General features: G+C 47.2%; 1 protein-coding gene across 1 annotated transcript in view; it reads right to left on the reverse strand.

The window, feature by feature from the left end:
* LOC144753749 (solute carrier family 22 member 7-like) overlaps positions 1–20,236 on the reverse strand; it is a 131,170-nt gene that overhangs the window by 48,557 nt on the left and 62,377 nt on the right. The window contains exons 5-6 of the mRNA XM_078641332.1: positions 13,160–13,328; positions 12,514–12,637 (exon numbers count right to left, since the gene is read on the reverse strand). Of these exons, the coding sequence (XP_078497458.1) occupies positions 12,514–12,637; positions 13,160–13,328 (293 nt within the window). The remainder of the gene's footprint in view (positions 1–12,513; positions 12,638–13,159; positions 13,329–20,236) is intronic.

A 20,236-nucleotide genomic window follows, 5' to 3' on the forward strand; every position in this document is an offset into this window, starting at 1 on the left:
GCAAAATACCCTGAGGGCCTGGAAAAACCTGGAGAACGGGGCAGGTATACATATTTGTGATAAGCTTTGAAAAGGTAATGGTTTGTTTTCCTGCACCCATCTTCTATGAGGCTCAAGTGTGGATTAAATAATGTCCACCTTGTCCAAGAATTTCAAACTTGCCCAACCATCAGGCAAGATGCACACTGGAAGAGCTCCTCGGTAGCCCGAGAAACAATCTCCATAAATCCGCTACCATCCGATCTAAAAATGGCACTATTACCCTGAGGCGATTGTGGAGGCAGGTGGAGCCCAACCGATCCCCTCCTGAAGATGAACTGAGATTTTATGGAGATGATGTGGAGAGCACCTCGCCATTGACCACACGCCTCGAGAAAGGCCCGAGCGAGTGTGGCCCAGCTATTGAAACTAGGGAGACAGGATTGGCTGCAACGAGACACTGCGCATCCGTGGCAGGGGAAGTGGAATAAACCATCGAGAGGTGCAAGGTGAGGGGTGGCCGGCCCAGGAAGTTTGACTGAGGTCCTGACCTGAGACCAGGATTGACTGTGCTTGAGAGGTGTGTCTGTAGACTCCTCCTTCACTGGGGCCTTCCTACTGAAGGATCCCCTACCTGCTCCATCACCAGTGGCTGAACCCTCGGCAATGCTGTTTGAGCAGAATGGAACACTACCTGTCTGCCGAAGGATTCCCTACTTGCTGCGTCATCAGTGGCTGCACCCTCGGCCATGCTGATCGAGCAGAATGGAACACTACCTCTCTGCGGCCGTGTCAGCTGGAGACCACCAGACCTTGGTGGCGGCCACATGAGTGTGACGGGACCTGAGTGGAGCAGTTGGACTGTCCTGTGGGCCACGTACTGAGGAGGAAGATTGGCAGGGATGGAGGGGCTGCTGTGTACGTGCCAGTAGCTGGTGTACGAGGCAATGAACGTAAAGGAACTGAGAGCGCACTGGGCCAGGCCAGAGAGACTGCCGGGGTCTGGTTCCCAGGGAAAAAACAAAACATCCTGCTTGCCTCTCTCTCAACCTTCCCCCCCACAATGATTATTTCCACTTCAGGGGTGCCCCCCATGTTGCCCCTTGAACATCTAAGACTTGGTCCCTCAGGATGCGGATTACCTGGGGGTGAGACTCTGCCCCCATGCGGGCACTGTGATCAGAGGTTGCCTGGGGACTGGGGCTCGACACGGGGCCTTGGCGGTGACTGACGGGGTGGGCCTGGGCCCCTGCGGCATAAATGTGAGTGAAGTGGGGTGAAGGCCTGTAGGAGGCTGTCCCAGTATATGGTGCTTAATTACATAAATGCAGTGCCCTGCACTAATCCAGACAACCCATATGACGATTTTGGTGGTCTTAGACAACCTTAGATAGCTCTGTAAGTGGTGCTGCGGAGAGCAGCCTTCAAGCTTAGACCAGAAGGAGTGTGAAGCAGCTTGTTTTACCAATAGTTAATCTTATGGTGTAGGTTAAGTGAAAAAGAACCACAGAGTCAAGTTATAAAAATATGGATTTATTATAAACACTTACGAACAGATTGCAATACCTCCTACCCAGAGATATAACCACACTACACACAATACTTTGATCCTAGAACACGTAAGTAGCGCAAATACACAGTGATCTCGAGGGGGATACCAAACCATACACTGAAATAGTGGAATGCAAACCATGACTTAAGGCGAGAATGGACCCAGAAGACGTGGAGTCAGGGACCAAAGGAACCACCCAAGGTGAGCATCTAGGAACCAAATGGAGGTCGTGTGCAGAGTGGATACATGACTGCGTGCAGAATACATAATTAATAAGGGGTCCCAGGGGAAGTTTATTTATAGACCAAGTAGTATTCTATATACCATAACAAAAAGGATACTACTGGTCTCTCAACAAAGTGAAATACGGCAAAAAACAAAATCTGTAACAGCTAACCTGTGTTAAACTGGAAAGGAATCCCATCAGCCCACCAAATGGCAGAACTTCATCATCTGGGATTTGAAAAACCGGTATTTGATAGCACAGCTCACCTTATACAATCGAGAGCTGTCCTAAATCAAAACCACCAGTGATGGATCAGGCCATGTTTGTAAGCTCTGTGGTGCTGAAAAACTAATTTTACAGTAATACTAAGTGTGAGAAAAAATCATAAGTGCAATTAAAATTGATTACCACGATAACAGAGGTAATTTTACTAAAAGCTTATCACAGTGCCAAAACTAAAAAAAGAGTGTGGATAGTTTGTCAAAATAACTATCGTCAGTTGATTAAAGAGGTCTACATGTTTCAGCCATTTTAGGTGACAATAAACCACTGGCTTTCTTCAGGACTAAAGACTACACTACTGGAAAAAGTACGAAATACTGTGTGGTAAAGAAATAATAAGTAATACGATACATCACCATACGCCTCGGCTCAGGAGTAGCCCGAGGTACCGACGGACAGAGCGGGGCTTCATCACCTCAGCAGTCGCCAGGAGAGGTGAGGATTACTCCCATGAGATAATGGGAAAGAATCTACTTTTGAATACTCGTCCTACACATTGGAATTATAAGTATGGTTTGATATATCAAGATCTTCAGATGAGACATAATATAATTTCCCCCCCCCGCAAGAGTCACCTCGCTCAGAGACCTGCTGCTACCACATAGGACCTTCCCTGGGGTGTTCACCTCACAAGGGCGGCACGCTATACAGGTGGGACCTGCAAGCCTTAGATCGCCACAATGACTTATCTTAACTTTGTAACTTGGAACGTCAGGGGCATACATACACCTGCCAGGCAGTAAGCCATATACGCTTATCTGCAACGCAGAGCGACCAGCATTGCACTATTACAAGAGACACATCTGATGAATCTTGAGGCTGTCCGGTTGCGCCATCGCTAGCGGGGTCATATATAGTACTAACTACGCATCCGTGGCTAGAGGAGCGGTTATATGGTTCATAGCAAGGGGTCCCTGGGTGGAGGAGGAGGTGCTGGTAGATCCCACAGGGTGATATGTGCTGGTGAGGGGGAGACTGATTGACCAACCTGCCCTGTTGGGTTCCATCTATGCCCCCAATACTGCACAGGGCACCTTCCTAAACAGTCTGTTGGGGGTGTTGCACCGGTGGAAAGATGTCCCTTGGCCAATGGGGAGAGATTTTAATGCTGTGTTAAATATTTCTCTTGCTCGCTCCTTCCCTCCCCTAAATCGCACCACAGCTTCCTCAAACGCACAACTTTTACGTACCTGAATAGGTCATTGGTCGCTTTCTGATGTCTGGAGTGACCGTCATCCGCATTCTAGAATTTACTCCTTCTATTCCCCGGTTCACGACTTACATGTGTGCCTAGATCACATGTTAATGTTCGCTGCCCTACTCCCTCTGACAGTCTCAGATTACCTGGGTCGGACGCATTCAGACCATAATCCACAAATAATGCCTCTGGCCTGGGAGGGGCGACCACCTCTGACCCCGGTCTGGCAGTTGCAGACAGCAGCCCTGGAAGTCCCGGTGTTTCGAAGCTCGCTGGAGACTGTAGTGGCCAGTTATTTCGAGCTCAACACGGCTTCTACAGACTCAACCCTAGCTGAGTGGGAAGCTTTTAAAGTACTGGTTAGAGGACACTGCCTGGGGCACACATGGAGTATTCATAAACAGCTGGACACGTCACTGTCAGATATCGAGAGACAATTGACCCGACTCGATTTGCGGACCGTTACTCGGCCGAACCAACGGTAGTGGCTGGACGATGCCCATACGGAAAGGAGAGCGCTATTAGAAAGACTGCAGTGCCATAATTATTTGGCACATTCGGCCCATTTACATTCTGCGGCGGATAAAGCGGGGAAATTATTGGCCTATTTGATGCAGCAAGAGTATCCCCAACGCCCAATACAGATGCTAGCGGATGACCTGGGACATACGTGGAGTACTCAGGATATTCACGCAGTAACGACAGGTCATTACTCTAGGCTGTATGAGACTATGCAGGCAGGAAACGGCTAAAGTGTGAAGTCATTCCTTGACACAGTGGAGCTGCCCACGCTAACGATAGATCAGTTCCTTGCCCTGGAATCCCCTTAAAGGAGGACGAAATAAGAGAAGCATTGCGGTCCCTGCCCTCCGGCAAGATGCCGGGTCCTGACGGACTCCTGGCGGAATTCTTTAAGACTTATGCGGAAAGACTGGCACCTCGTCTGCACTCTCTATACACAGCTGTAATCACTGATGGGACCCTGCCTCTGACTATGCACAGAGCCAACGTGGTCTCTCCGTTGAAGCCCAGCAAAGATCCCACGTCGCCTGGTTCCTACGGAATGATTGCAATCCTAAACACAGACTATAAAATGCTAGCCAAAATGTTAGCCAATAGGTAGGCCCCGCTTGTCTCCCGGCTTGGTATATTCCAACCAGAACAGGTTTGTTCCCCACCGTAACACAGCTTTGAACATACCACGCTACTTTCAGGTCGCAGAGTACGCCCCTTTTGACTCACCTCGCTCGGGCTGCGTAGTTTTGGACCTCAAGATGGCCTTTGATTCGCTAGCTTAGAATTTCCTTTTCCCCGTCCTGGTCGGGTTTGGATTGGGACCATACTTCACTAGCATGATACAACTGCTATGCCACAGTCTGACGGTCCAGGTTAGAACGGGGCCCTATAGCTCAGATCCCATTCGGGTACAGCGGGGGACACGCCAGGGATGCCCGCTGTCTCCTCTCCTGTTCGCGCTAGCAGTGTAGCCACTGGCTGCACACGTCCGCACTCACATGGACATGCGTGTTACTCTGGGAGATTGCACGCACATTATTTCATTATATACAGACGACCTGTTGTTGTATGTCCGTGACCTTCATAACATTCCGCCCTCCCTAGATCAGGCCCTAACACACTTCGCACAAGCCTCAAGATTGTGGGTTAACGCAGCAAAATCTATACTCACCATTCCTACAGGAGGCTCCTGACCCGGGATATGCCCTTGGTTGAACCCCAGTAGAATAGTGCACTGACCCTTTCAGATAATTGGGGGTGTGTGTCTATTGCACCAGGGCAGACTCATTTGAAGGGAACATACTTCGAGCCACCACAGCCATGCAGTCACAACTGAATTTCTGGAAAACCCTTCTGCTGGCAATCTCAGGGAGGATTGCTCTTATTAAAATGGTGCACTTCCCCGCCTTCTTTACTATTTTACCACTCTACCTATTACTTCCCCTCCATTCGTCCACCAATGAGAAAAGTCTGTGAGGGACTTTATAAGGGGAACATCGAGACATACGGTATCTATGGGGACACTATATTTGCCTGCAGAACTGAGGGGACTGGCGGTGCCTAATTTTGAGCACTATTACCTGGCCTCTCAGCTGCAATGGGTTGCTAGGTGGCTCTCATCTCGGTATTTGGTGGACACAGCTTCATTGCAGCCCCCAATAGCTCATCATGTCTTACTGTATGTTTTTCATCCATGCGCGAAGCCCAGGCCCCCTGTCACTCTCTTACTCACAGTAACTAATAAATGCATTTGTAGGAGCCTTTTCCTCACCAGAACCTCCACCCCATATGCGCCTGCTATCACATTGTTAGGAACACCACGGGGGGACATTCATACCACATCAGCCGAGCTACGACATGAGCCACAGAGAGCATTCAAGACATGGGAGATTTTTTTCAAGATGGCCATATCAGGAACTCATAGCGCAAGGGAACTTACACCCGGGACAGTTTTTATTGCACCAAGCACTTATAGCCTCACTGTCTTCTAAGTCCAGTCCACTTGCTCAGAAACCACCCACACAATGCAATACCTTCATGTGATGGGAACCAGGAGACACTTGACACGATGGTTCATGTCCTCCCCACGCCAACACACGGAGGCTGACCTGTCCTCTCTGAGACACCAGGAAGGGCATTCACAGACAGGGAGTGGATTGCTGTCCGGGCCAGTCCGGCTTACATCCCACGTAATCAGCGGTTTAAGCAAATCCAATTCTTTGTGTTACATCGGGCTTATCTCACCCCAGCTCAAATCAACAAGTACTTCCTTAGCACAGGTGCGGCCTGCCCTCAATGCAGTGAGCTGGATGTGGACATCCTCCATATGTTGTGGCATTGCCCGGTCTCAGAAGAATATGGTGGTCGCACTGCCATGAAATGTGTGGCAGTGAGGAAACTCGTAATGTGCTTAGTGGGGCTGCAGCAGCCCCGCCAAGCACAGTGCGGCCTCAAGACCGCCCGCTCCACTTCTAGGGATCTCTTATCCTTGGCGGTTGCGGTGGTCCCAGGGAAACCCGGCCATCCTGGTCATAATTTGGCAGTTGGGAGACCATCACTTCATCGCCCTCGTGAGTCTGGCAGTCCGCGGACCGCCACATGCGTAATAAGGCCCTAAGCATTTTATCAACTGAACAATTTTATATAGTGAGCCTACACCTAGGGACTGGGAGAGAGGCTTTATACAGAACATATATAGTGACATTAAAAAAGACAATGTTATCAGATTATATAAATTTTAAAAAACGGTAACGTGATGGACTAGGGACAGTTTTGCAAAAGTACAAGACAACCTCGAACTGGATAAACAATTGGTCACTCAGTGTCAGGGAAAGGAGAGCTCAATCTTAGTTCAGGAGCATGTGGAACAATTTAGTTTCCAGATGCTTGCTGAATATGAGAAGAGTGGGTTTGATTCTAAATAAAAACAAACAGTTCCAAATAGAGGCGGCAAGATCAGAGTACTTCTGCTCATGTGAGGTTTTGAAGGAACAAATCTCATCAGCAAAATACTTTTTTTTAATTGCTTTACTGTACAGTAGTAAAGTTGTTTTCCGATTCAGATTTAGCCAGCTAAAACGCTTGCAACATGAAAGTATGCCAATAAACACAAAATTAAAAGATTTGACTGTTGAGAGCAGAATAGAGGATCTGATGCCTATATAAACTTCTACAGAGAGGAACGTCAAGTGCGTGGAATATTTTACTTTATGGGTTACTTTTCTAACCACTGGACTGGATCCTAGATTCAGTCCTGTGACATCTCCTGTAAACAGTTGAGTAAAAGCGTTTTGGTTACAGTGGTGATTTTTAAGGAATATTATTCTATTTTGAAAGTTGACACTTAGAAACTTTTTCTTGAGCCCCCACACACAGGGTATATTTAAAAAAAATAAAGCCCCAGGATGTGGCGGTCCCCGGGCCCGCGGAGGGGGCCGTGAGTTCCCCAGCCATTCATTTTTTTTAGCCCTGGGGGGTGACAGTCCCCGGGGATGGGGGGCCTGAGAGCCCCCCCAGCAAAGAACTTGAAGCCCCAGGGGGCGGCGGTTCCCAGTGCTGGGGGGGCCTGAGAGCCCCTTCAATGAATATTGAGAAGCCCCGGGGGGTGGCGGTCCCCAGGGCTGGGGGGGCCTGAGAGCCCCCACACAATTGAAATAAGGCCTAGCGGTGGTGGTCCCCGGGGCTGGGGGGGCCTGAGAGCTTCCCCGCACATAATTAAATAAAGCCCTGGGGGTGGCAGTCCACGGGGCTGGGAGGCCCCTCTGGGCCCCCCTTTACATGACTATTGTCCCGGGGATTGCCCACCCCGGGGGCCAATTACCAAAGAACTGCGGGAGCCCGCGCTTCAGGTTTCTTTTTCATCAGCAAGATCCGCGCATCCTGCCCGGATTTTTCCAATTTAAAAAATAAATTTAAAAAATGATTGGGCCTTTGGGGTCGTTGTGGGACCCCCTGCACAGGCCTAGGGGGTCAGGGTGTTTCTACCCTGCCCCCTTTTCGCGTTTTGCGCATTTGTTTTATAGGTCTGGCTGCCAACACTTCCTGATTAATGTGTTGTCAGCCAATTAAAATACAGCTCGTGCACGGCAGGGTGCGCGTCGGCTGCGCTTAGGGTACACGGACCCTCCGAGGCCATAGATATATCTATGCTTTTAACTGTCATTTTCTCAGGAACTACTGAACGGATTTACACCATATAAGCAAAAGGCACGAGTCTGAACTAAGGGCTACCTTTTTGCCAAATTTGGTGTAATTCCGTTCAGCAGTTCGGGCTTTATATATATATATATACACAAGCTCACTATCCTCACAGCCTCCCAGCCCTACGGCAGTGGTCAATCAATCAATCAATCATATCATTTATATAGCGCACTACTCACCCGGAGGGTCTCAAGGCGCTGGGGGGAGGGGGTCCGCTACTGATCGAACAGCCAGGTCTTGAGCTGCTTCCTGAAGGCGAGGTGGTCTTGGGTCAGGCGGAGGTGGGTCGGGAGGGAGTTCCAAGTCTTGGCGGCCAGGTAGGAGAAGGAACTTCCTCCTGTGGTGGTTCTTCGGATGCGGGGGACGGCGGCGAGGGCGTGGCTGGTCGATCGGAGCTGGCGCGTGGGAGCGTAGAAGTTGAGGCGGCTGTTGAGGTATCCTGGGCCTTGGTTGTGTAGGGCTTTGTGTGCGTGGGTGAGGAGACGGAAGGTGATTCTCTTGTTGACCGGGAGCCAGTGCAGGTCTCTCAGGTGTCCGGAGATGTGGCTGCGGCGGGGGATGTCTAGGATGAGTCGTGCTGAGGTGTTCTGGATCCGCTGGAGTCTCTTCTGGAGTTTGGCGGTGGTTCCGGCGTAGAGGGAGTTGCCGTAGTCCAGACGGCTGGTGACAAGGGCCTGAGTGACCGTCTTCCTGGTCTCGGTGGGGATCCATCGGAAGATCTTACGTAGCATGCGCAGGATGTTGAAGCACGACGAGGAGACGGCGTTGACTTGTCTGGTCATGGAGAGGGATGAGTCCTGGATAAAGCCCAGGTTGCGTGCATGGTCGGTGGGTTTGGGTGCGCTGCCCAGGGCGGGGGGCCACCAGGAGTCATCCCAGGCGGAGGGTGCGGATCCCAGGATGAGGACCTCCGTCTTGTCCGAGTTCAGTTTCAGGCGACTGTTCCTCATCCACTTGGCAACGTCTGTCATCCCTTCGTGTAGGTTGGCTCTGGCGGTGGCGGGGTCGTTGGTGAGGGAGAGGATCAGCTGAGTGTCGTCGGCGTAGGAGATGATGTTGATGTTGTGCTGGCGTGCGATGGCTGCGAGGGGGTTCATGTAGACGTTGAAGAGTGTTGGGCTGAGCGAGGAGCCTTGAGGAACGCGGCAGATGACTTCGGTGGCCTCTGATCTGGGGGGAGGCGGACTCTCTGTGTCCTTCCGGCGAGGAATGAGATGATCCACACCAGTGCCTTCTCCTGGATTCCGACGTTGCTGAGGCGCTGTACTAGGGTGCGGTGGCAGACAGTGTCGAAGGCCGCGGAGAGGTCCAGGAGGATGAGGGACGCTGTTTCTCCGTTGTCGAGCAGGGCTCGGATGTCATCGGTGGCTGCGATCAGGGCGGTCTCGGTACTGTGGTTGGCCCGGAAGCCAGACTGCGAGAGGTCGAGGGAGCCGTTCGTCTCGAGGAAGGCGGCCAGTTGCTTGTTGACGGTCTTCTCGATTACTTTTGCCGGGAATGGGAGCAGCGAGATGGGGCGGTAGTTCTTGAGGTCGGTGGAGTCGGCTGATGGCTTCTTAAGTAGGGCGCTGAGTTCGGCGTGCTTCCAGCTCTTCCAGCTCTCCGGGAAGGTCGCGGTGTCGAAGGAGGTGTTGATGATGTCCCGCAGGTGGGGTGCGATGACAGCGTCGGCCTTGTTGAAGACGTGGTGAGGGCAGGGGTCTGTTGGAGATCCGTAGTGAATGGAGTTCATCATTTTGACGGTGTCTTCGGTGCTGATCGGGGTCCAGGCACGGAGGGTGGTTGTGGGGGGGGTGGTTCGATCGTGGCGTGCGTCGGTTGAGTGCTGAAGCTGTTGTGTATGTCTGCGATCTTGTTGTGGAAGTAGGAAGCGAGGGAGTTGCAGAGGTCTTGCGAAGTGGTGATGTCGTTGTTTCCGGCGTTGGGGTTGGAGAGCTCTTTCACGATGTTGAAGAGTTCTTTGCTGTTGTGTGCGTTGTTGTCCAGTCTTTCCTTGAATGCTGTTTTCTTGGTGGCGCGAATCAGTTGGTGGTGTTTTCGGGTGGCGAGCTTGAGGGCAGTCATGTTGTCCGGTGTTTGGTCTCTGCGCCAGGTTTTCTCTAGTGCTCTGCAGTTCTTTTTGGAGCTCTTGAGTTCGTCGTTGAACCATGGTGCTTTCTTGCTGCCGGGTCTGCTCGGCGGTGTCTTCAGCGGGGCGAGGTCGTCTGCGCAGTCGCTGATCCATTTCGTGAGGTTAGTGGCCGCTTGGCTGGGGTTAGTTGTGATGGTGGGAGGGTTCTTGCTCAGGGAAGCGGCGAGCTGGTCTACAGTGATCTTGTTCCAGCTTCTGCGGGGGACCTGTTGCTGGTGATGGTGGAGCGTGGTCCTTCTGAAGCTGAAGTGGACGCAGCTGTGGTCCGTCCAGTGGAGTCCCGTGGTGTGGCTGAAGGCGATGTCCTTGCTGGAGGAGAAGATCGGGTCGAGTGTGTGTCCGGCGTAGTGGGTGGGGGTGGTCACCAGTTGCTTGAGTCCGAGGTTGGCGAGGTTGTCCAACAGGGTGGTGGTGTTGCGGTCATTGTTGTTCTCCAGGTGGAAGTTGAGGTCCCCGAGGAGGATGTAGTCAGCGGAGGGGAGGGCGTGCGGGGTGATGAGGTCGGCGATGTCTTCGCTGAATTGTGTGCGTGGTCCCGGGGGTCTGTAGATGAGAGTGCCTCTGAGGGTGGTCTTGGGGTTGACGTGGATCTGGAAGTGCAGGTGTTCGGTGGGTGCGAGGGTATCATCGGTGTCGGTCGAGATGCGGATGGTGTTTCTGTGGATGATGGCGATGCCTCCTCCGGTCTGGTTGACGCGGTCCCTCCGGATGATCTTGTAGCCGTCCGGGATGGCGATGGCGATGTCGGGCGCTGAGGAGGCGTTCATCCAGGTTTCCGTGAGGAAGGCGACGTCTGGGGCTGTGGTGTCGAGCAGGTTCCAGAGCTCGACGGCGTGTCTGTGGACGGAGCAGGTGTTGAGCAGGATGCACTTCAGGTGGGTGCTGCTGGCGTTCGGCTTGGTGGTGGGTGCTGGTATGGCGTGGGTCCGGTTGCAGGTGAAGTTGCAGGAGTGGCAGCTGAAGGGTCCGTGGGTGCGTTTCGGTGTGGCTCGGTAGCAGCCCGGGGTTCGGCCGTTGTTGAGTGCGTTGAGTTCTGTGGCGTCGTAGGTCCGTCGGGTCGGCTTCCGGCGGTGGGGGCCAGGGGTCCTGGCGCTGGGCGCGGTCCAGGCGCGGTCGGCGCACAATCGGCGCACCCGCTGCGCGTCAACGCTGCGCGTATGCCCGGTCGCCATTTATGGCAAAGTGGGAGGGAGGGCGGAGCAGCTGGGAGGTGGGAGCAGGGAGGGCACAGAAGGGAAGGGGGCGTGGCCGCACGCAGGCGGCGGGAAGCGGGGAGCGGGAAGCGGGTGGGGGGGCACGGAGAGCGGCGCTACACAGAGCGGGCACAAGAACAGGAGAAATAAAAATATAATAAAATTAAGTGTGGCACAGAACACAGAAGCAAAACGATACAGGCAGCACAGAATCAACGGATGACACGCAAAATATGACGGCGGGGGCGGGGTCAACGGGGCGGGCTCAGCAAGGCTGAGGACAGTAGCGAGGGGATGCAGACGCTACAGCTGGTGGCCGTGCGGCGCGGGGGTGTCCTGAGTTCAGAACAAATGTGAGACCTCATGAATCTTTCTACCACACACATCTTGCCCAGTCTTCAAGTATACATGTATTCTGAAGTTGCTTGGTATAAGTATTTATTCTGGCATTTCCGAAAACACCCGGTGCGTTTCGCAGTAAACCACCTTGAACTGTTAGTTGTGTCCTAGTCTAATTATGAGTATAGTAGCTGCCAGCAGTGATTACATTCCGCCAATGCAGGTGCACACCTAGAACTCTGTTGGGAAGCACCAACCTAAATCGTGTAGGACTCCTGTCAATAGACTCCTGACATAAGTCTTGATGAAAGCCCAGCAGTTTCATCAAAATGAGCAGCAAGCTGGTACGTAACAAATGCATCAGAGGCTTTCAACTTTAAAAGCAGGTAGCCTACAACTTTACAAAAGTTGCCCTTATCTTCTGTAATCAGCATTGGTGACCAGGTGACAAGAAGACTCATTTAACCTATTCCTGCAGTGTACACTGGTTGTTTCATGGCACAATCCACCCACATGCCTCAATGTCGTTGGGCCGATTTGACTATTTCCTATCCATCTAGCTACAATCAAGCGTCCAAGATCTTCTCACAGTTCTCTGCACCACCAAGGATGGTGTAAGTTGTGGAAACATCTCCCCTTTTGCTGCAGCCTTATGGAATTCTCTTAATATGTCAGATATTCACATTCCAAGAAGAATGTAAATGTCTGGCTGTTTCACAATAAGTACCAGTTCTCATTCAACTCAATTGCCGAACTCTATGGCCACCTAGCAGGCATGTGGCATTCATCCTCACAATAGAATAAACAAGGCAAGTGCCAGAGGTTAAAGAGATAACTCCCACGGTTTCTGAGAGTTCCATGCATAAACACTATAGTGTAGTATTACACTCCTCTCACCTCAGTGTTTATGTTGGAGGACAAGTGTGCCTGGCCGTTCATTGAAGAGCATTGAACCAAGAGGGCATGAGCTTCCTTCACCTTGCCTTTGGTCAACAGCCACCTCACAGACTCAGGAATCCACCTGTGGAAATAAAGAAAACTGAAGTAATCGTGTGTGTATCTGTGTGCACGTCTGTTACTCAACTTTTAGATCTTGAGAGAATGAAGTTCTCGGAGAAAGTTTTGCACACCTACGGAGGTTGTGGAAACGTTCGGCAGAAATTCGGGAGCCAATCATCTTGATGAGACAATTCTGGGATTGACTGACAAGCAACAGTGAACACATTAAAATGAATGTCAGAAAGAGAGTGGATTTTGAATACGACGGTGACTGTAGCCAGGCAGCTTAGCAATATGTCAATGGTTCCACTAAAAGCAGACAGCAAGACAAAGTAACAACACATAGAGGTATATGACAACAGATTCAGTATTTGATCACAATGCATTATCAGGCCTTTGTCTGTGACTTCCCCGTTGAAAGATAATAGAGTGGGTTTACCCTTTGATATTGTTCTACTGGAAGAGTCATATCTGAGATCACATTCTTGAATACGCATGGTGACCCTACAACATATGTTCTCTTGCTTTTGCCCTATTCACTCACCATATGCTGATGATGCCCAAAAGATAGGGGCATGTAACAGCAATGAGAAGCCAGCGCCAATCCCGTATCAAGTATGCCACCAGAGGCAGCAACATAATTCCAATGCTCCAGTACGTACTCGTTAGGAAACCGGCTAAGGTGCGGTGCTTCGTATCCACCCACTCCACACCTGTAACATAAGAGATACTGATCAAACATTGACTGTTGGTGTTCACCATTTAATCTAAGATGTCAAAACAGTACCCTTTGGGTAGTTCAATTCACAAGCTCTCCTAACCATCGTAGGGGGGTGCTTTTTAAGTTAAACCTTTTTGTGAGGAATTTGTTTACTCATTGCTTCTCTTAGACCCCAATCAACATAACTTGTGCTGCCCAGCACAGCATACAATATGTGTCAAACTATAGTAACTGGAGAGTCTGGAAGCAGCTTCTTGCAGTAAAACTGAAGACGTACCTCATCATAACGAGACTGGGTCAGAAAATACCTAAATAATGTCTTTTTGGCCCATTGGGAATGAACAAAGTATTGATTGTTCTTTGGTCTACCATTGCTGTACAACTCCTTATCTATTTGCCTTTAATCTTACTTAGCACTTGTTTTTTCCCTTCCAACAGCAGTGTTGATTATTCAAACATCATGCTTACACTCTCTCCCACAACCCAAAGCGCACACTTATCCCTGACTAGGGTCAAGTGGGAAACAAAAACTCAGATTTCTTAATAAACCCACTCATGTCACAAAAGCCAAAATTATGGCTTTGAACATGTGATTATTGGTAGAATAAAACTTGAATTCCCTTTTAATCACTGTAAAAGTCATGGATGTAAGACTCTGTGAAAAGAGGAAGGTACCTGGAGGAAAGAGTCCAACCATTCATGATCCAGTAGGTTCTGCGCCTAGTAGGGTCAGAACTTGAAATCTGAGGTCATCTTGATTAACTTATCATTTAGCCATGAGAATTATCTGTGGTTATAGGATGGGTCATGGCTGTGGTGTTTGTACTTCTTGTCCAAATGTGAGATCCAACATAGATATAAATTAGGCAATACCATCAGGGTTGAGTCGAATATCTTACTTTAGTAGTAGGTTAAAGTTTTTGTGCTAGAGTCTTTCTTCTTGGAGAATGTCTTTACAACAAAACAATGCCCTATATAAACATCACACTAGAGGATAATGGGATGGGCTTCCTCCCTGGTCCAGTTAGGAGACTGAATACAACTGTTTTGTGCATATTATATTGATCACTATCACTATTTTACAGTTTTTCGCTGATGTAAATATGAGTTGCTACTATTTCCCTACTCAATACTATTCAGGTTACAGAAGAGCTGTGAGTTAGAGTTCTTAAGGAAAAAGTGAATTCAGGAGAAATATGGACTTTACTAGCAGAGCTGTAATTGATACAGTAGTGTCCATGTTCTAGTTTGGGGGGAATTTCATATGCAGTAGCATCCATGTTCCACCATAGCTGCGATGTTTGTACCCAGTTAGAACATGCTTTAAATTCTGTTTTTGTTTTGATATAATGCCTCTCCCGGCATCGACTGTCTTCGTTGAAGGGTAGTCTAAGCCCAGTTATCTTGCAATACTCTCAGGCAGTTTGTACATATATTGCACCAAATGCAAAGGTCAGAGATTTTCCATATGCGACACTGGACAATCGGAGATGCATGTCTTCATACCGGATGTACGGCATTACAACGCGGCCATTTACACTGCGTGCCGTTACAACGCTGTTTTTACAACGCAAGTCGTTACAACGACTTGCGCTGTAAGGGCTGGATAGTGGAATAGTTGAATTTTCTATTCCAACTCCAGCCCACGTTACAGTAGGGAAGGTGTTGGAATAGAAAATTAACTATTCCCTATCCAATAGCGCCCTCCAGTGCAAGTCGTTGTAACGACTTGCGTTGTAACGGCAGCGTCGTAATAGCAGCGCGGGGTAATGTCCGCGTTGTTAAGGATGTTTCCCCTTCATACCAGATGGTTTTTACCATGTTATATATAAAATTTACATTACATCTTCACTATCTTACTTTCCCCAGTTCTTATCTGAGATGTGTCCACCCTTCACGATGGGAGCCTCTCTTCACAGAAAAAATCTAATTATCTTTTGTCTCTTTGATTGACAGCTTCTTTATTTACACCATACCAATAACAGGACACACCTATCAAACCTTCTTGTTTTTAATCTTCCCTGCAACTTGTAGGTTAAATTAAGGACACCCGTTTTCTTTTCTTTTATTTTTTTGGAGCTTGGTTTTGGGCACAGCCTGCCAGGGATATCAGGTCACCTTCTATAGTGTCCTGACCACTACCACTAGCAAATGGAGCAACATGTTGGTACTGTTTGAACAAGTTGGTCAATCACCAGCCTTTCTGGACATTTTCTCATCTACACTAAGAATTAGCATGGAATAAAGTATCAGATACCATGAGGAGTGGGAGCCTTGGATATTTTACACGTTTAGGAGTCCAAACATCTACTTATGAGTAATGATTCAAGGCATATAGGAGACCTACAGAAAAAGTGATTTTTAGAGTGTGCCTCTCTTTTAGTGGATTTAGAAGTAGCTCCCGCATCCTGGGTAGAGCTAGACATGGATGGAGTTAAGATGCAGACAGGGTATGAATACAGGGCTACCAAGAGAAACAAACCAAGTTGTCTCACCTTCCCCAACCACAGAGACTTGTAAGTAGGCTGTAGAGTTACCAGAGTAAGGTTGACGTTCATTATGAGGACAGCCTTCTTGTTTTCTACTCCCTCAGTATGCCCTTGCACAAGAAGATTTGTCATTTTACTAGAAAATTTCAAGTCATGAATTTGAGCCCTCCTTCACTGTCTCTGGGAAAAGGGGAACTGCTATTACATTTGCAGAAGAGATGGAAAAAGGAAGTTGAAACCCACAGACTTTTCTCCTTCAGTTGATGTGGGAAGTCATCATACATTAAATAAGGATTTATGTGGCCCGGTTTATTAAAATGAGTCCACAATGAACCTTTCAAGGAAAAGTATATTTTCACCAGGTTCCAGATTGGCATGGATGTGATTCCTCAATGTAATTTGGCTACAGTATAATTTAGTCATTGTTTGTCTTTTTACAGATGTGTAGAGGAAATAGAAGATGTTACATCTTAACTATAGTCAAGCTCTTGTTGCGGGAGTGCTTCACTAGATTTGGTTTGCAACTTCTTTAGAGTCAGGTAGGGGCAGCCACATAAAGAGTGAATTAATTAATATTTTGTGGAGGACACTCAGTGTGGAACAAATAATTCTTTTGAGCGATCCACCAGAAACATCCTGTATAGTTTGAGCGAATAGTACTCTTAAGTCAAAGTTGCCCAAAGTGTGCAATTCAACGTCACTGTTATTAATGAGTTTAGGAAGTACACCCAATAAAGTAACTGGACTCTCACCTCATGAAGTGATCGTGGGCATTGCAATGTGGATTCCTTGCATATCCTATGTTGCACTTGTGAACATTTCCGATGACCTTCTTCTGAACTGATGAAAGATGTGCCCAATGTAGAATGCTTTATCTGCCACCACGTGAAGTTGAAAACACCGTCAGCAAGTGAAGAACACGGCCATGACTTTTAACCAAGTTGTTGGGTTGTGGTGAAGAAGCACATTCAAAAGAGCTGCCTGGAGCTAAGGTGGTGTGGACCTTATCTTGTGATGAATACTGCTATGAAAAACCAAAGGAAATGATGGACGGAGCGTTGACAATACAAGCACTCACCCCCAGTCAACTGATCTGGGTTTACTCCATCACCGTTGTTTAGCCCACTCTGCCACCCTAGTTCAGACATGGCCATATGCAAATCAGTCTGACCCTGTGCCTCATGGGAACAGTCCAGCCCGAACTGCCAAGCCATGCCTTCCCTGGACCGGAAACAAGCTACCGAGGACCGGTTTCTGGCATTTCAGCCTTCTTCAGCCCGGCTTGCTTGAATCCACTGGCAAAGTGAGCAAGGGACTCACGTCTGAGCATACCCTGCCAACTTAGGTCGAACAAAGAAAAACCAAAGGAAATGATGGACGGAGCGTTGACAATACAAGCACTGCTATGACATGCACAGACTTGCCATAGTGGAACCATACATCTATTTTAAAAGGGTCAAGATTGCAGATGAAGAAGTGGTGTCACCAACAACTGACTCACAGTGTCAAACTTGAGTTCACTACGAGGATCCAGAGCGCGGGGGGGGTGAAAGTCAGATTGTGCAACTAGAAGAACAAGCACAGATGCAAACTCAAGAAAATCAGAAAGCAAAATAATGAATTTCAAAACCTTCCGAGCAAATCAAGCTGTTTTAGTCAAAAACAGCACAGATCATGTGGCAAGTGAACCCGAAGATGCAGTAGTTGTGGGTTTATACTTGAAATTGGATCCAAGATGGATGGTCTGAATGTGTAGGAGGGAGTAAAATAGATTTAAATCAAAATCACAGTGATCTGGGTAACAGAGAGTCAGAAGAATCATTAGTCAGAAGATCTACATAAGTAAAAGTACTAAAAGTACTAAACAGAAAGTATGCAGTAATTTAATATACATATTTAATAAAAAATAGAACCAGAGCAAAGAGATTTTAACTTGAAAGACAATCAGTTCATGATTATGTTGTGAAATTAAACTGGAGAAAACCAACATAGAAATATTTTCAATTGAGTCCTGAAGTGGACTTTCATTTTTTTTCTATTTTTACGAATGCCTACATCACTTAGATCTTTAGTTAGAACCGGATTCCTTACATCTAAAGGAGATTAGTTTTATATATTGGGTAACCATTCAAAGATTGTAGATTTCTAATGAACATTTTTTTTTAGTCGAACCGATTATTGGTGCATATTAACATTTCAAATTCTTGATGTTTTGCTTTTTGCACCTGATTTAGTAGTTTACATTTTGTTTTTAATAGTGTTTTACAGAAGAATTATGGCCCAATTTAAAAAGAGCTGTTGTTTATCATAAGAATGATTTTTATAATGTTCATAATGATAATTTGATTATTTTAGTGAGCCTTCACACCTCAATTGGATATGTCTCCTAAATTTGAAGTCGAATTCCATAATAATAATATTGCTTCACAGAATAAAAGATTAGATTATAAAGATATTTCTTTAAGTGATTGTACTGAACACACTAGTTTGTTAAATGAATACCTTGTCAAAATGAGTTTGACTAATTGCTATGTATGTGCATACTTGCCAACTTCTGCCTCAGAAGGGTAATCCATAGTCAACTTCCATTCTCCTATGGTTTGGCGTGCAGTATCTTCATGTCAATTCTTTGTGGTCAAGATTTTTAGTGATATAAATGTTAATCTCTATTGAAGAATTTGCTTACAATTGAGTTATTTAGGTTCTTATACAAAACCTGTTGAACCAATTAGACAAGTTAACATAAAAACTAACATCAATAATGACAAGAGTGTGTGTGTGTAGATTGACTGGTTTAGAACAAAATGTTATTAAATTATTTAATGAAAGAAAAGTAAAAATTTGTAGAAGTTTGGGTGGAGTGAAAGGGATTGAGTTACAAGAAGAAGCTGAAGAGCAATTCAGAAATCTGAACATGAATCCTATACTTACATTTAAACAAGAGCAGAAATGGTTGGTGAAAGTGCATGTATCTATATGTTTGTGGTTGATGATTAATATATGAAGGGTGCAGAGCCTATGTATAGAGGAATTTATTATGTCTGTGCTAGGACTGCTTATTTTAATCTGACCCTCGACTGGGTGGATAACCGTTACTTGGCTTTAGTTTTCCCCAGAGTGTATCATATGAAAGGAAAGAGTGAAACTGGCCTTAGAAGAGTGAAATATGGATTTGGATAAGTGCTTATGGAAATTGTGATGTGCTGATTACTCCTATTGCGGTTACTTTGAATGATGTGAAGATTAGAAAGTTGTCAGATTGCAACTAATACAACTGGTGCAGTACAAAAATTAATGAAAAGATAATTGCTATACGTGCAATGGTTTTGTCAAATAGGCTTGATTTGGATATACCTCTTGTGAAAGAAGGTGGTATTTACTGTGTTTTGAAGCTACAGCACTGTTGTACTTTTTGCTAGATATTAGCAAGCTAATTAATTCATGTATTATTAATATTACTAATATTTTGTGTGAAGCAAATTCTTTTGATAAGATTGATGTATAGGAGAATGTTGGCTCATGGTTCAGGACTTTTGGAAATTGAATTACAAAGATTTGTGAATGGTTTGGTGATGTGGGTAGGTGAATGATGTGTACAATTGCAAACCCTGCCATTAATATTGTATTGCATATATTTGGCCTAAAAGTTATTTTTAAGTTCTTGGAATTAATAAGTCAGAAAATTGGTTACATTGTAAGTGCATGAAAGAGATCACAGCTACCAGAAATGGAAAAGGGTGTGATTAAAATGGATATTTGTAATGCTAGTGTTTTGAGAAAATAAAAGCATTGGAGAATTCAAAGCAAAAGAAATAGAGAATGGACCATAAAGAGTTGTAAATTGTGAGGTTTGTGATGATTTATAACATCAGAGGGAAGGACTGAGAGAGAGCATTTATACTTAATAAATAAAGTGATCTTAATTAACATGAACAGTTGCAAATGTTGTAACTGAGCTGTATTTCCAAACCATCCAGAACGCTGCATCCAGACTCATCCTTGGGACACCGCATCACAAACACATGACCAATCACCTATGAGACCTCCACTGGCTCTCCGTCAAGAAGAGGGTCACCTTCTAACTCCCCACCAACGCCTACAAATCCCTAAACAACATCGGACCCAAATACCTCAATGAGAGAATATCCTTCTACGTACCAAAGAGGTACCTCTGCTCCGCCGACCTCGCCCTGGCAAAGGTCCCCCCATCGACAGAAACAGAACAGGCAGGAGAGCCTTCCCCTACATCGCAGCCAAAACCTGGAATGAGTACCGAGTGAACCTCAGGCGCTCCCGCACCCTGCACACGTTCAGGAAGGACCTCAAGACCTGGCTCGTCGACTGATCCGGAGCTGCTCCCACCCTCCTCCCCCAGCGCCTTGAGACCCTCACGGGTGAGAAGCGCGCTTTA

Source organism: Lissotriton helveticus, chromosome 5_1 (assembly GCF_964261635.1).
Source record: "Lissotriton helveticus chromosome 5_1, aLisHel1.1, whole genome shotgun sequence".
Taxonomy (NCBI): Eukaryota; Metazoa; Chordata; class Amphibia; order Caudata; family Salamandridae; genus Lissotriton; species Lissotriton helveticus.